The sequence below is a fragment of the Nerophis ophidion genome, linkage group LG17 (genome assembly GCF_033978795.1).
Source record: "Nerophis ophidion isolate RoL-2023_Sa linkage group LG17, RoL_Noph_v1.0, whole genome shotgun sequence".
Taxonomy (NCBI): domain Eukaryota; kingdom Metazoa; phylum Chordata; class Actinopteri; order Syngnathiformes; family Syngnathidae; genus Nerophis; species Nerophis ophidion.
Genome location: NC_084627.1, coordinates 11,693,756 through 11,708,966, shown reverse-complemented (window position 1 = coordinate 11,708,966; position 15,211 = coordinate 11,693,756). Strand labels below are relative to the sequence as shown.

Here is a 15,211-nt window from a genome sequence, read left to right as displayed (position 1 = left end):
GCTTTAAAAGTCTTATATAAGTGTTATAATGAAGGCAACACATTATGTTAGTGTCTATATTAGCCTACTATCAAAATGACTTTAAGTCTTATATAAGTGTTATAATGAAGGCAACACATGATGCAAGTGTTTATATTAGCCTACTATCAAAATGGCTTTAAGTCTTATATAAGTGTTATAATGAAGGCAACACATGATGTAAGTGTCTATATTAGCCTACTATCAAAATGGCTTTAAAAGTCTTATATAAGTGTTATAATGAAGGCAACACATGATGTAAGTGTCTATATTAGCCTACTATCAAAATGACTTTAAAAGCCTTATATAAGTGTTATAATGAAGGCAACACATGATGTAAGCGTCTGTATTAGCCTACTATCAAAATGACTTTAAAAGTCTTATATAAGTGTTGTAATGAAGGCAACACATGATGTAAGTGTCTATATTAGCCTACTTTTAAAATGGCTTTAAAAGTCTTATATAAGTGTTATAATGAAGGCAACACATGATGTAAGTGTCTATATTAGCCTACTATCAAAATGGCTTTAAAAGTCTTATATAAGTGTTATAATGAAGACAACACATGATGTAAGTGTTTATATTAGCCTACTATCAAAATGGCTTTAAAAGTCTTATATAAGTGTTATAATGAAGGCAACACATGATGTAAGTGTCTATATTAGCCTACTATCAAAATGGCTTTAAAAGTCTTATATAAGTGTTATAATGAAGGCAACACATGATGTAAGTGTCTATATTAGCCTACTATCAAAATGACTTTAAAAGCCTTATATAAGTGTTATAATGAAGGCAACACATGATGTAAGCGTCTGTATTAGCCTACTATCAAAATGACTTTAAAAGTCTTATATAAGTGTTGTAATGAAGGCAACACATGATGTAAGTGTCTATATTAGCCTACTTTTAAAATGGCTTTAAAAGTCTTATATAAGTGTTATAATGAAGACAACACATGATGTAAGTGTCTATATTAGCCTACTATCAAAATGGCTTTAAAAGTCTTATATAAGTGTTATAATGAAGACAACACATGATGTAAGTGTCTATATTAGCCTACTATCAAAATGGCTTTAAAAGTCTTATATAAGTGTTGTAATGAAGTCAACACATGATGCAAGTGTCTATATTAGCCTACTATCAAAATGACTTTAAAAGCCTTATATAAGTGTTATAATGAAGGCAACACATGATGTGTCTGAATGTTTCTCTGAACAGAGTTCATATTGAACAAGTTAAAGAGGCCAGGTTGCTGGGAGTTACAATAAATGAAAGACTATCTTGGGCCACTCACATTAAAAACATAGTTAACAAAAATGAGCAGAAACATTTCAATCATAAGAAGAAGTGCCTATTTTTTAACTAACACAACTACGAAGCAAGTTCTACAATCCCTTGTATTGTCACATATTGACTACTGCCCAGCAATCTGGTCTAATGCATCTAAACAAGATCTAAATAAAATCCAGTTAACCCACAATTCCAACTCTTGATGCTGAGAGGTAATGGGTCCCATTTCTATAGTCTTTGGTGTGACTCGGCCGGGGTTTGAACTCCCAACCTATTAACACTCAGGGCGGACACTCTATCCACTAGAGCAGGAGTGCCCATTACGTTGATCGCGAGCTACCAGTCGACCGCGGGGGTGTGTCAGTCGATCTCCAGCCAGGCTTTTAAAAAAAATAAGACCTAAAAATGAGTGATCATCAATCTTCACCAAGACGTCACTTAAATGACATTCACGGTACCGGAGGGTCTTGTGAGATGACGCTGGCTGCTGCAAGATCATTATTATGAAAATATGACCGAGAGGAAGGCGATAAACACTTTTTATTTCAACAGACTCTCGCGCCGTACCTTCCGTCAAAACTCTAAAGGCCGACTGCACACTTCCTATCTTCACAATAAAAGCCCTGCTTCATGCTGCCTGCGCTAACTAAATACAGAGTCTCGGAAAACTGGCGTGCACAAGCGATCCCTCAGAAAGCTGGCGTGCACATCACTTGTGCTTTCCGAGACTCTTATTTTGTTAGCGCAGGCAGCATGAAGCAGGGCTTTTATTGTGAAGTTGGAAATGTGCAGTCGGCCTTTAGAGTTTTGACGGAAGGGACGGCGCGAAAGTCTGTTGAAATAAAAAGTGTTTCTCGCCTTCCTCTCTGTCATTTTTTCATAATAATGAACTGGCAGCAGCCAGCGTCATCTCACAAGACCCTCGGGTGCCGTGAATGTCAATCAAGCAAGCTACGGAATTTGCCGCCAATGTTTTTTCTTGTAAAGTGTATGGAAGCTGGATGAATTAGATGCCAAAAACCAACCACTTTCATGTGGTATTGTACAGAAAGGACAACTTTTTTTCTCCTCCATTTGAAAATGTGGGCGTTATCATCATTACTGTCTGATTCCAATCAATGCAAGTCATCAGAATCAGGTAATACACCAACTTATATTCTTGTCTTCGTGAAAGAAAGACATCTATATGTGTTACACATGCTTGTATTATCATTAAACACATTTAACTTGTTTACAAAAATGTCTCTTTCATAAATAAATAAATATAAATGATATATATAAATGAGGTAGATCCCCTCGAGTTGGTCAATTGAAAAGTAGCTCGCCTGCAAAAAAAGTGTGGGCACCCCTGCTCTAGGCCACTTGACAAGCTATATGGTATTAAAACTCAAATTCTGGCTGCTTTATATTAAATCTGTCAGCACTTTGTGTAAAAAGCTTTTATCAAAACAACGGCCTGTAGCTTTTATCCCCCCACTAGGCCTAATGCTGACGCTGGTTCGAGCACTTGATGGAACATTAACGCAACTGTTTTACAATTCCATTGTCTAGATATGCTAATTCCATCTCTAAAAAGCTAAATCACGCTAATTCAATAATGAGTTGTTAGTGCATGTAAACACCATTTCGGACTAAGGCTGTAACATAAAATGTGGAAAACGTGAGACGCTGTGAATACTTTCCGGATGCACCGTGTGTGAGGTCATAAATAAGTCACATTAAAGTCACCTGGAAAATCTGCGATAAAGACAATCTCTGTCTGGTTGTCCAAAGAGCTCTCGATCTCCTGGAACTTTGTCCTCCAGGGCGAGAGATCCACCAGCAGGGGCATCAGCCACGGGTTCGGTTGGAACGGAGACCAGTCGGCCTTCACGATGTCCACGCGGGGGTCGAATATCCTTGGAAGAGAGCAAAGTCATTGTTAATTGCATGTAGTGGTACCGGTTCCCAAATGTATTTTGATACTTCTGTCCATCTATCCATTTACTACCGCTTGTCCCTTTTGGGGTCGCGGGGGGTGCTGGAGCCTATCTCAGCTGCATTCAGGCGGAAGGCGGTCCTTTTTTTTTTCCCTTTGTCATGAAAAAGGGACGTTGTTGTGGTTGGTGCACTACTTGTAAGTGTATATTGTGTTTTTTATGTTGATTTAATAAAAAATTTAAAAAATATATTTTTTTTAAAATAAAAATTAATAAAAAATTCTTCCGCGGCCCGGTGGTTGGGGACCACTGTTCTAAAGCACCTCTTCCTGAGGGCGTTTCAGTGTTATAACATCATCTTTAACTTTAGTTTTCACTATTATGTTAGATCCACTATGGACTGGACTCTCACTATTATGTTAGATCCACCATGGACTGGACTCACACTATTATGTTAGATCCACTATGGACTGGACTCTCACTATTATGTTAGATCCACTATGGACTAGACTCTCACTATTATGTTAGATCCACTATGGACTGGACTCTCACTATTATGTTAGATCCACAATGGACTGGACTCTATTATGTTAGATCCAATATAGACTGGTCTCTCTCACCATTATGTTGGATCCACTATGGACTGGACTCTCACACTATTATGTTAGATCCACTATGGACTGGACTCTCACTATTATGTAGATCCACTATGGACTGGACTCTCACTATTATGTTAGATCCACTATGGACTGGACTCTCTCACCATTATGTTGGATCCACTATGGACTGGACTCTCACACTATTATGTTAGATCCACTATGGACTGGACTCTTACTATTATGTAGATCCACTATGGACTGGACTCTCACTATTATGTTAGATCCACTATGGACTGGACTCTCACTATTATGTAGATCCACTATGGACTGGACTCTCACACTATTCTGTCAGATCCACTATGGACTAGACTCACACTAAATTTGGAACACAGCATCATCGTTTTCACAGCTTTTTGGTTGTTAGAGGTAGAGAGTGTTTTAATGTAGAGTTCTAAATCTGTTTTAAAGGCACAAAAAACAGGTCGGGTATTGAGAAACTTACATTTATGAATATAAAACTTAGCCAATAGTATAATGAGGTTGCAAAGGTAAAATTCATTTTCAAATTTTTTTTTAATTCAGTGTAAAACTAAATATATATTATTTAATATATAATATTGTTTTAGTTGCTTAAGAGATATTTGTGGCTCTGAATTTGTTTATTGGTATTTTTATGGTTTTGTGCATTGCTAGTTGCCGTCATCATTAAACAAACAGGTTACTCATCAGTTACTCAGTACTTGAGTAGTTTTTTCACAACATACTTTTTACTTTTACTCAAGTAAATATTTGGGTGACTACTCCTTACTTTTACTTGATTAATACATCTCTAAAGTAACAGTACTCTTACTTGAGTACAATTTCCAGCTACTCTACCCACCTCTGCTTGTATAGCGCTTTTCTACCTTTTTTTAAGGAACTCAAAGCGCTTTGACACTAATTCCACATTCACACACACATTCACACACTGATTGCGGGAGCTGCCTTGCAAGGCACTAACCCGGACCTATTAGGAGCATGGGTGAAGTGTCTTGCTCAAGGACACAACGGATGTGACTAGGATGGTAGAAAGTGGGTATTGAACCAGTAACCCCTCGGACTGCTGGCACGGCCACTCCCCCAACTTCGCCACGCCGTCCCCCAAGTACCGGTATACCGTACAACCCTAGTTGAACACTTCTACGAAACGTGCTGCCCTACCTTTGCTGGAAACGTTCATTGATGGACACCCAGATGTCAAAGTAGATTTCCGGGTCGGAGATGTTGTAGCGAGGCAGCAGGTCGCTGAGGCAGGTGGCGTACTGCTTCAGCATGTCGCCGTGGTCCTTCCAGCGCCGACTGTGAGTGAACACCTACCGCACAACCACAGTGTAGAGACACACATCGTCAACTGCAGTGTTTTTCAACCACTGTGCCGCGGCACACTAGTGTGCCGTGAGAATCTAATTTCACCTATTTGGGTTCAAAATATTCCTTGCAAAGCAGTAATTATAGTCTGCAAATGATGTGCTGTTATGGAGTGTGTGTGCTGTCTAGAGCTCGGCAGAGTAACCGTGTAATACTCTTCCATATCAGTAGGTGGCAGCTAATTGCTTTGTAAATGTCGGAAACAGCGGGAGGCACCGTGCAGGTAAAAATGTGTCCAATGCTTAAACCAAAAGTTAACAAAAGGTGAGTGCCCCTTAAAAAAAGGCATTGAAGCTTAGGGAAGGCTATGCAGAAGGAAACTAAAACTGAACTGGCTACAAAGTAAACAAAACAAAATGCTGGACGACAGCAAAGACTTCCAGTGGAGCAAAGACAGCGTCCACAATGTACATCTGAACATGACATGACAATCCACAATATCTCCACAAAGGATAAAAACAACTTAAATATTCTTGTTTGCTCAAAGGAAAACATGAAACTGCTACAGGAAAATACCAAGCGCAAAACAAGAACTAAAACACTACACACAGGAAAACACCAAAAAACTACAAATATGTCACGGCGTGATATGACAGGTGGTGACAGTACACCTTTTATGAGACAAGAGCTATAGTGACGCATGCTTGGTTATGGTTTGAATCCATATCCATCCATCCATCCATTTTCTACAGCTTATTCCCTTTCGGGGTCGCGGGGGGCGCTGGCGCCTATCTCAGCAACAATCGGGCAGAAGGCGGGGTACACCCTGGACAAGTGGCCACCTCATCGCAGGGCCAACACAGATAGACAGACAACATTCACACACTAGGGCCAATTTTAGTGTTGCCAATCAACCTATCCCCAGGTGCATGTCTTTGGAAGTGGGAGGAAGCCGGAGTACCCGGAGGGTAGAACATGCAAACTCCACACAGAAAGATCCCGAGCCTGGATTTGAACCCAGGACTGCAGGACCTTCATATTGTGAGGCAGACGCACTAACCCCTCTGCCACCGTGAAGCCCCGAATTCATATCCAACAATTGAACTTTTACTGTCAACTGTGTTTTGTTTTTTCAGGATTTTTGCTGGTGGTGTACCTCCGGATTTTTTCAATGATAAAAATGTGCCGTGGCTCCAAAAAGGTTGAAAAACACTGGTCTACTGTACGTGTCTGTGTAACTCACCCCCGGGTTGAGGTATCCAATGTCCCCGGTTTGGCCGTCCTTGTAGGTGATCTTCACGTGCTGGTGGCTGCGTGAGTGCACCATCATGTCCCAGGAGTAGCCGTACAAGCCGTTGGTCCAGTTGTTGTAACCCTGGCAGACCCAAAGCAGACCATCAGACAATTGAGCAAAGGGGATGAGGCTTTGTCGACCGTAAAGCTGCCCAAATATGACACACCTTAGTGATGAAGTGGGAGTACGGCAAGAAGAACTGCTCAAGCAAGTAGACCACAGCGAAGAAGGCCGCCAGTTTGTGTTTGAACCTCGTCTTGGAAGACTTGGCGACACCCTGCTGCCGGCCGGCCTCCTGGTAAATGCAGGAAGAGCTGGGCTGGGGGTCGGGCGTCGTGTACGGGAGGACGCCCCGGAGGAACGCCGGAAAGCGGGCGAAGAACCGCCTGGGCCAGTCGGCGTAGAAGAAGAGCGGACTGGTGGCCAGCATGGCGTAGGGGAACATGCCTGATGGGAGGAAGGGGCACCGTATGAGCGAACCGATAAAAAACAGCAGAGGACAAACTAGAACTGGACGATGTACTCGATATATCACAGGTTTGACTTTGTGCGATATAGAAAATGACTATAATCAATCAATCAATCAATGTTTACTTATATAGCCCTAAATCACTAGTGTCTCAAAGGGCTGCACAAACCACCACGACATCCTCGGTAGGCCCACATAAGGGCAAGGAAAACTCACACCCAGTGGGACGTCGGTGACAATAATGACCCAGTGGGACGTCGGTGACAATGATGACTATGAGAACCTTAGAGAGGAGGAAAGCAATGGATGTCGAGCGGGTCTAACATGATACTGTGAAAGTTCAATCCACAATGGATCCAACACAGTCGCGAGAGTCCAGTCCAAAGCGGATCCAACACAGCAGCGAGAGTCCCGTTCACAGCGGAGCCAGCAGGAAACCATCCCAAGCGGAGGCGGATCAGCAGCGCAGAGATGTCCCCAGCCGATACACAGGCGAGCAGTACATGGCCACCGGATCGGACCGGACCCCCTCCACAAGTGAGAGTGGGACATAGAAGAAAAAGAAAAGAAACGGCAGATCAACTGGTCTAAAAAGGGAGTCTATTTAAAGGCTAGAGTATACAAATGAGTTTTAAGGTGAGACTTAAATGCTTCTAAGGTGGGATTAGAGTATAAACTTTCACACAGTTGCTTATACAGTAGCTGCTGGCATTACACTACACGCCTTTCTCACTCTTTTGTGTGACATAAAACAAGCGCACCTTCTTACATTTGTCACGCGTGCAACGTCACACGCCCTCCCCGAGCAGACTTGTAGCTACATGGGTGACATTAGCTGTGATGCTAACGGTGCGTTGCGAGTGGTAATACGAGAGAGAGAAGGTGAGAATCTGGTAAAAAAAATGAAGGAAGAATTAATTCCCAAGAAAAACAGCACGGAGTCCATCGTCCGGCGGTGGTTTGGCTTCAAGCAGGAATATGTTGAACAATTATGCGGCAAAAGCGTTGCTACAAAAAGTAGCGGCACTGCTAATTTGTAGCATTCGAAAAGTCACCCGCGAGAGCAGGGGTCGGGAACCTTTTTGGCCATGAAACTCAAATATTTTAAAATGTATTTCCGTGAGAGACGTATAATATTTTTTAACACCAAATACAACTAAATGCGTGCATTTTAAGTAAGACCAACATTTTTTGAGCATAATAAGTCTCTTATTCTTTATAATAACTTTGTTATTCTTAAGCTAACCAATAAGGAATAAAATAATTCTTACCATTAATGTGACTTCTTGAACAGATGCGGTAGAAAACGAATGAATGGATTAAAATGCATGAGAATGTTTTGTATTTTGAACGTTATTTTTAACTGTGATAAGCAGAATTATTAATTCAAGCAGGAATATGTTGAACAATTATGCGGAAAAAGCGTTGCTACAAAAAGTAGCGGCACTGCTAATTTGTAGCATCATTCGAAAAGTCCCCCGCGAGAGCAGGGGTCGGGAACCTTTTTGGCTGAGAGAGCCATGAAAGCCAAATATTTCAAAATATATTTCCGTGAGAGCCATATAATATTTTTTAACACCAAATACAACTAAATGCGTGCATTTTTAAGTAAGAACAACATTTTTTGAGTATAATAAGTCTCTTATTCTTTTTAATAACATTGTTATTCTTAAGCTAACCAATAAGGAATAAAATACTTCTTACCATTGTGACTTCTTGAACAGATGCGGTAGAAAACGAATGAATGGATTAAAATGCATGAGAATGTTTTGTATTTTGAACGTTATTTTTAACTGTGATCAGCAGAATTATTCATTCAAGCAGGAATATGTTGAACAATTATGCGGAAAAAGCGTTGCTACAAAAAGTAGCGGCACCGCTAATTTGTAGCATCATTCGAAAAGTCACCCGCGAGAGCAGGGGTCGGGAACCTTTTTGGCTGAGAGAGCCATGAAAGCCAAATATTTCAAAATATATTTCCGTGAGAGCCATATAATATTTTTTAACACCAAATACAACTAAATGCGTGCATTTTTAAGTAAGACCAACATTTTTTGAGTATAATAAGTCTCTTATTCTTTTTAATAACATTGTTATTCTGAAGCTAACCAATAAGGAATAAAATTGTTGCGATCTGCTGCTCAGATCTTCACGTTTGTTTTTTCCATCTTTGTTTCATTCTCAGTCTGACCCGTTTATTTCCTGTTTTGTCCATCACTGTGGTTCACACATCAGTCCACCTGCTAGTCTCGCCCCGCACACCTGCTACTAATAATCACCCTCCTTTATAAGCCAGCCTTTTCTGTTCAGTCTTTCTCGGATCCTAATTTGCCCACGCGCAACAGTGACGACTCTCGACCTTCATCTTTGTATGTATATTCTCGCTAGCTTTTACGCTAAGCCATTTGTTTATTCCAGCTCACATGCTGAGGAATTGTTTTTCTGTTTTTTGTGTGCCTTGGTGCCAGCTTAGTTGTTTACTTTTACTCCCTAGTTCTCATACTAGCATTTTTGGTTTGCCTTCTCTTTACACCAGTGTTTTTGTTCCTAGCCTTTTATTATTTAATAAATACCTTATATCTTACCTTTGCTGTGTTCTGCTTCGACGCATCCACGGGAAAACAACACCGCCATTACCATGCCGAAGAGTCTTCACAAAAATACTTCTTACCATTAATGTGACTTCTTGAACAGATGCGGTAGGAAACGAATGGATGGATTAAAATGCATGAGAATGTTTTGTATTTTGAACGTTATTTTTAACTGTGATTAGCGGAATTATTCATTACTTCTCGTGTTAAGCAGTGTCAGCTAAGATGCAGTAATCAAAAAAGCCACATCAGGCTCGAGAGCAATAGGGTCCCTACCCCTGCGCTAGAGAAGGAAGAGTGCTTGAAACTCCGCATGTCAACATCTCCATTTGGTGCTACACCCACAAAATGCCAAAGCAACAATATCCAGATCAACACCGTATGAAAAAATAGTCAACAACAGAAGGAGATAACGTCCGCAGGAACCTACCACATAGCGAAGGACATACGCTATTTGATTTCCTATTATGCAGCTCATTTTTATTTGACAGTTTTTGAAATATCTTGTGTGACATCATGCACAAAAGTGCACTTATTTCTTTTAAACTGTAGTAGTGGCGTTCTGTAGAAAAAGTGCACTTTAATTTTGATGCTTTTGATGCGTTTGTTACGTCTCGCCTCGACTACTGTAACGTATTATTTTCGGGTCTCCCCATGTCTAGCATTAAAAGATTACAGTTGGTACAAAATGCGGCTGCTAGACTTTTGACAAGAACAAGAAAGTTTGATCACATTACGCCTGTACTGGCTCACCTGCACTGGCTTCCTGTGCACTTAAGATGTGACTTTAAGGTTTTACTACTTACGTATAAAATACTACACGGTCTAGCTCCATCCTATCTTGCCGATTGTATTGTACCATATGTCCCGGCAAGAAATCTGCATTCAAAGGACTCCGGCTTGTTAGTGATTCCCAAAGCCCAAAAAAAGTCTGCGGGCTATAGAGCGTTTTCCGTTCGGGCTCCAGTACTCTGGAATGCCCTCCCGGTAACAGTTCGAGATGCCACCTCAGTAGAAGCATTTAAGTCTCACCTTAAAACTCATTTGTATATTCTAGCCTTTAAATAGACTCCCTTTTTAGACAAGTTGATCTGCCGTTTCTTTTCTTTTTCTTCTATGTCCCACTCTCCCTTGTGGAGGGGGTCCGGTCCGATCCGGTGGCCATGTACTGCTTGCCTGTGTATCGGCTGGGGACATCTCTGCGCTGCTGATCCGCCTCCGCTTGGGATGGTTTCCTGCTGGCTCCGCTGTGAACGGGACTCTCGCTGCTGTGTTGGATCCGCTTTGGACTGGACTCTCGCGACTGTGTTGGATCCATTGTGGATTGAACTTTCACAGTATCATGTTAGACCCGCTCGACATCCATTGCTTTCCTCCTCTCCAAGGTTCTCATAGTCATTATTGTCACCGATGTCCCACTGGGTGTGAGTTTTCCTTGCCCTTATGTGGGCCTACCGAGGATGTCGTGGTGGTTTGTGCAGCCCTTTGAGACACTAGTGATTTAGGGCTATATAAGTAAACATTGATTGATTGATTGATTGATTGATAATTTAGTGTTGTTTTGATATGTCATCTTAGTGACATCATGCACAAAAGTGCACTAATAGCTTGTTTTAAAATGTCTCTGACAATCTTGCACTTTCTGTTTTGGAAATGACATGAATGTTTGTGCCACTGCTTAATAACTGTTTAATAAATACACTTTTAGTTGGAATTTCCCTCTCTGCATGAAAGTTTAAAAGTAGCATATATTAATGCAGTATGAAGAAGAATGTTTTTATGTAGACACATAGAATCATCATACTGCTGTGATTATAAGCATCAAGTGTTCATTCAAGGCTAAGGCAAAATATGTTGATATATATCATGTATTGTGACATGGCCCAAAAATATCGGGATACTAATAAAAGGCCATATCGCCCAGCCCTAGGACAAACTCACCGATGCTGAAGAGCTGAGAGTTCATGAGGTGGAAGTAGGTGACGAAGACAACCGCGTAAGGTCTTGTGGCGTCAAAAAAGAGCAGGTAGCCGGCGCTCAGGTCCAGAATTAGACCGCCGCCGTGGACCACCAGCAGACTGATTAACTCCACGGGAAGAATCATCCTGCAACACCACGACCTCAAATGAGTCTGGACTTTATGGGACACCTGTGAGCTGTTCAGTGATACCTGAAGGGATCGAACAGCCAATGATGCGCCAAGTAGGACATGGAGTAGCCCTCCATCCAATCAGCATCCAGCTTCTTAATTCCAGCGATGAAGTAGACTATAAATACCTACAAGAGACACTTTCATGAGCTGAAAAAAACCCTACAACAAGACGAAGGATGCGCCAACCTGCGTCCTCAACAAGGCGTAGTTCCACAGCGGCACGTGTGCGTTTCTTATGGCGGCTCTCCTCAAGCCGTCCACTGACCTAAAGGGAAGAAACGCTTGCTCATGTTTGGGAAGAAGAGAGAGGGCGAGTACGCTCCACTCACCAGTATCTGTTGGCGTCCATGAGCGTGAGCTGAAACCCGATGAGGCCGTAGAGGTAGGAGTGGTTATTCCACGCCGTCTTGTCCAGGAAAAAGACGTACCAGTATGTGGACACGAACATCAGGCAGGACAGGCGGTACAAGCAGCCCAGCATGATGCCCAATGAGCCTGCACACACACACACACACACACACACACACATGAAACAGTCACGCTTCTTTCACCTTCTATGACCACTTTTAAAAGTTTTGACAGCCGAATAATAACATAATAATCTTTTCCTCTGAAGTAATTTTTAAGGCGTCTTTCAGGGGGTCCCACAAAACAGCTGCATCAAAACCCTAACAATATACCGTATTTTCCAGATTATAAATCGCAGTTTTTTTCATAGTTTGGCCGGGGGTGCGACTTATGCTCTGGAGCAGGGGTCACCAACGCGGTGCCCGTAAGGACCAGATGAGTCGCCCGCTGGCCTGTTCTAAAAATAGCTCAAATAGCAGCACTTACCAGTGAGCTGCCTCTATTTTTAAGATTTTATTTATTTACTAGCAAGCTGGTCTCGCTTTGCTCGACATTTTTAATTCTAAGAGAGACAAAACTGAAATAGAATTTGAAAATCCAAGAAAATATTTTAAAGATTTGGTCTTCACTTGTTTAAATAAATTCATTTATTTTTTTACTTTGCTTCTTATAACTTTCAGAAAGACAATATTTGAGAAAAAAATACAACCTTAAAAATTATTTTAGGATTTTTAAACACATATACCTTTTTACCTTTTATATTCCTTCCACTTCTTTCCTGACAATTTAAATCAATGTTCAAGTAAATATATATTTTTTTATTGTAAAGAATAATAAATACATTTTAATTTAATTTTTCATTTTAGCTTCTGTTTATTCGACAAAGAATATTTGTGAAATATTTCTTCAAACTTATTATAATTAAAATTCAAAAAAATGATTCCGGCAAATCTAGAAAATCTTTAGGATCAAATTTAAATCTTATTTCAAAGTCTTTTAAATCTCTTAAAATTTTTGTTCTGGAAAATCTAGAAGAAATAATGATTTCTCTTTGTTAGAAATATAGCTTGGTCCAATTTGTTATATATTCTAACAAAATGCAGATTGGATTTTAACCTATTTAAAACATGTCATCAAAATTTTTAAATTAATATTAATCAGGAAAAATTACTAATGTTCCATAAATTATGTTTTTAATTTTTTCAAAAAGATTCGAATTAGTTACTTTTTGTCTTTTTTTTTTGGTTGAATTTTGAATTTTAAAGAGTCGAAATTGAAGATGAACTATGTTTCAATATTGAATTTTCATGTTTCCTCTTTTCTCCTCTTTTCAACCGTTCAATTAAGTGGGTTTTTTTCATCATTTATTCTCTACAAAAAACCTTTCGTAAAAGGAAAAAAAAATGTACGACGGAATGACAGACAGAAATACCCATTTATATATATATATACATATTAAAAGTAAATTGAGCAAATTGGCTATTTCCGGCAATTTATTTAAGTGTGTATCAAACTGGTAGCCCTTCGCATTAATCAGTACCCAAGAAGTAACTCTTGGTTTCAAAAAGGTTGCTGACCCCTGCTCTGGAGGGGCTTATGTGTGAAATTATTAACACATTACAGTAAAACAGACCTGGACAAATTAAGGCCGGGGGGCCACATGCGGCCCCATAAGCTTTTCAATCTGGCCTGCCGGTCATTCCCAAATAATTTTTTTATATCTTTAAGATGCAAACTGTCGCAGCCATTATGATTTGCAGTTATGTTTTCAAATGAATGTAAGTCTTGAACTATACAAAGTATTTCAATTGTTGTAATCTGTGCTTTTGCATTAAAAACTAGTTATTATTTTAATAAATAAATGATAAATGGGTTGTACTTGTATAGCGCTTTTCTACCTTCAAGGTACTCAAAGCGCTTTGACATTACTTCCACATTTACCCATTCACACACACATGCACACACTGATGGAGGGAGCTGCCATGCAAGGCGCCAACCAGCACCCATCAGGAGCAAGGGTGAAGTGTCTTGCTCAGGACACAACGGACGTGACGAGGTTGGTACTAGGTGGGATTTGAACCAGGGACGCTCGGGTTGCGCACAACCACTCTTCCACTGCGCCACGCCATCCATAATATAAGTCACAGCAACTCAGATGAGGCACCAAGCAGTGTGGGTGGGGAGCGTTTCCACAGAGTGTTTCCAGAGCGACCAACCTGAAATGTGGGTGTCAGGGACAGCCGTGGAAGGAGATTTTTACAACAAAGTTTTCAAGTTTAGTGATATATAAGATGTATCAAATTGTAGGTGTTTTTTTTTTTACCCTTCGCGTTCATATTTTGCTGTTTGTTGCATTTTTGTTGCGTTTTGCTTGATTTTAAAAGATGTCGATCAAGAGGGGGCGTGGTGTTCATATGTTGTCAATAATCAGTGTTTTATTCTTCATAGTTAATATTGAGTGGGAACCGCAGGTGCAGAAACTGGCAGGGAAAATGTCCATGCACGTTTATATTGTTGTAACTCAGCCAGCGTCTGTGGGTCTGATGGACCCGTTGCATTTTGTGGCTTTTAATGCCTCACAATCAAACACTTTTATGTCCATCCATCCATCCATTTTCTACCGCTTATTCCCTTTCGGGGTCGCGGGGGGCGCTGGCGCCTATCTCAGCTACAATCGGGCGGAAGGCGGAGTACACCCTGGACAAGTCGCCACCTCATCGCAGGGCCAACACAGATAGACAGACAACATTCACACACTAGGGCCCATTTAGTGTTGCCAATCAACCTATCCCCAGGTGCATGTCTTTGGAAGTGGGAGGAAGCCGGAGTACCCGGAGGGAACCCACGCATTCACGGGGAGAACATGCAAACTCCACACAGAAAGATCCCGAGCCTGGATTTGAACCCAGGACTGCAGGACCTTCGTATTGTGAGGCAGACGCACTAACCCCTCTGCCACCGTGAAGCCAGATATTTACCATATCCCAATAAACACCTGTTCAGTATTTTAACATAAAAGTGTTTGATTGTGAGGCATTAAAAGCCACAAAATGCAACGGGTCCATCAGACCCACAAACGCCGGCTAAGTAACAACGATATGAACATTCCACAAGGGTTAAAGCGGCACACACTCGTGTTTCATGATATATGGTTTGAGCCACCCTTGTCATGTGTGTGTGTGTG

The 15,211-nt window shown here is 40.9% G+C and overlaps 1 protein-coding gene across 1 annotated transcript in view; it reads right to left on the bottom strand.

The window, feature by feature from the left end:
* Positions 1 to 15,211, bottom strand: part of ggcx (gamma-glutamyl carboxylase) — a 39,403-nt gene that overhangs the window by 9,849 nt on the left and 14,343 nt on the right. The window contains exons 4-11 of the mRNA XM_061876285.1: positions 12,009 to 12,174; positions 11,866 to 11,944; positions 11,698 to 11,804; positions 11,469 to 11,632; positions 6,634 to 6,914; positions 6,417 to 6,548; positions 5,027 to 5,178; positions 3,037 to 3,206 (exon numbers count right to left, since the gene is read on the bottom strand). Of these exons, the coding sequence (XP_061732269.1) occupies positions 3,037 to 3,206; positions 5,027 to 5,178; positions 6,417 to 6,548; positions 6,634 to 6,914; positions 11,469 to 11,632; positions 11,698 to 11,804; positions 11,866 to 11,944; positions 12,009 to 12,174 (1,251 nt within the window). The remainder of the gene's footprint in view (positions 1 to 3,036; positions 3,207 to 5,026; positions 5,179 to 6,416; positions 6,549 to 6,633; positions 6,915 to 11,468; positions 11,633 to 11,697; positions 11,805 to 11,865; positions 11,945 to 12,008; positions 12,175 to 15,211) is intronic.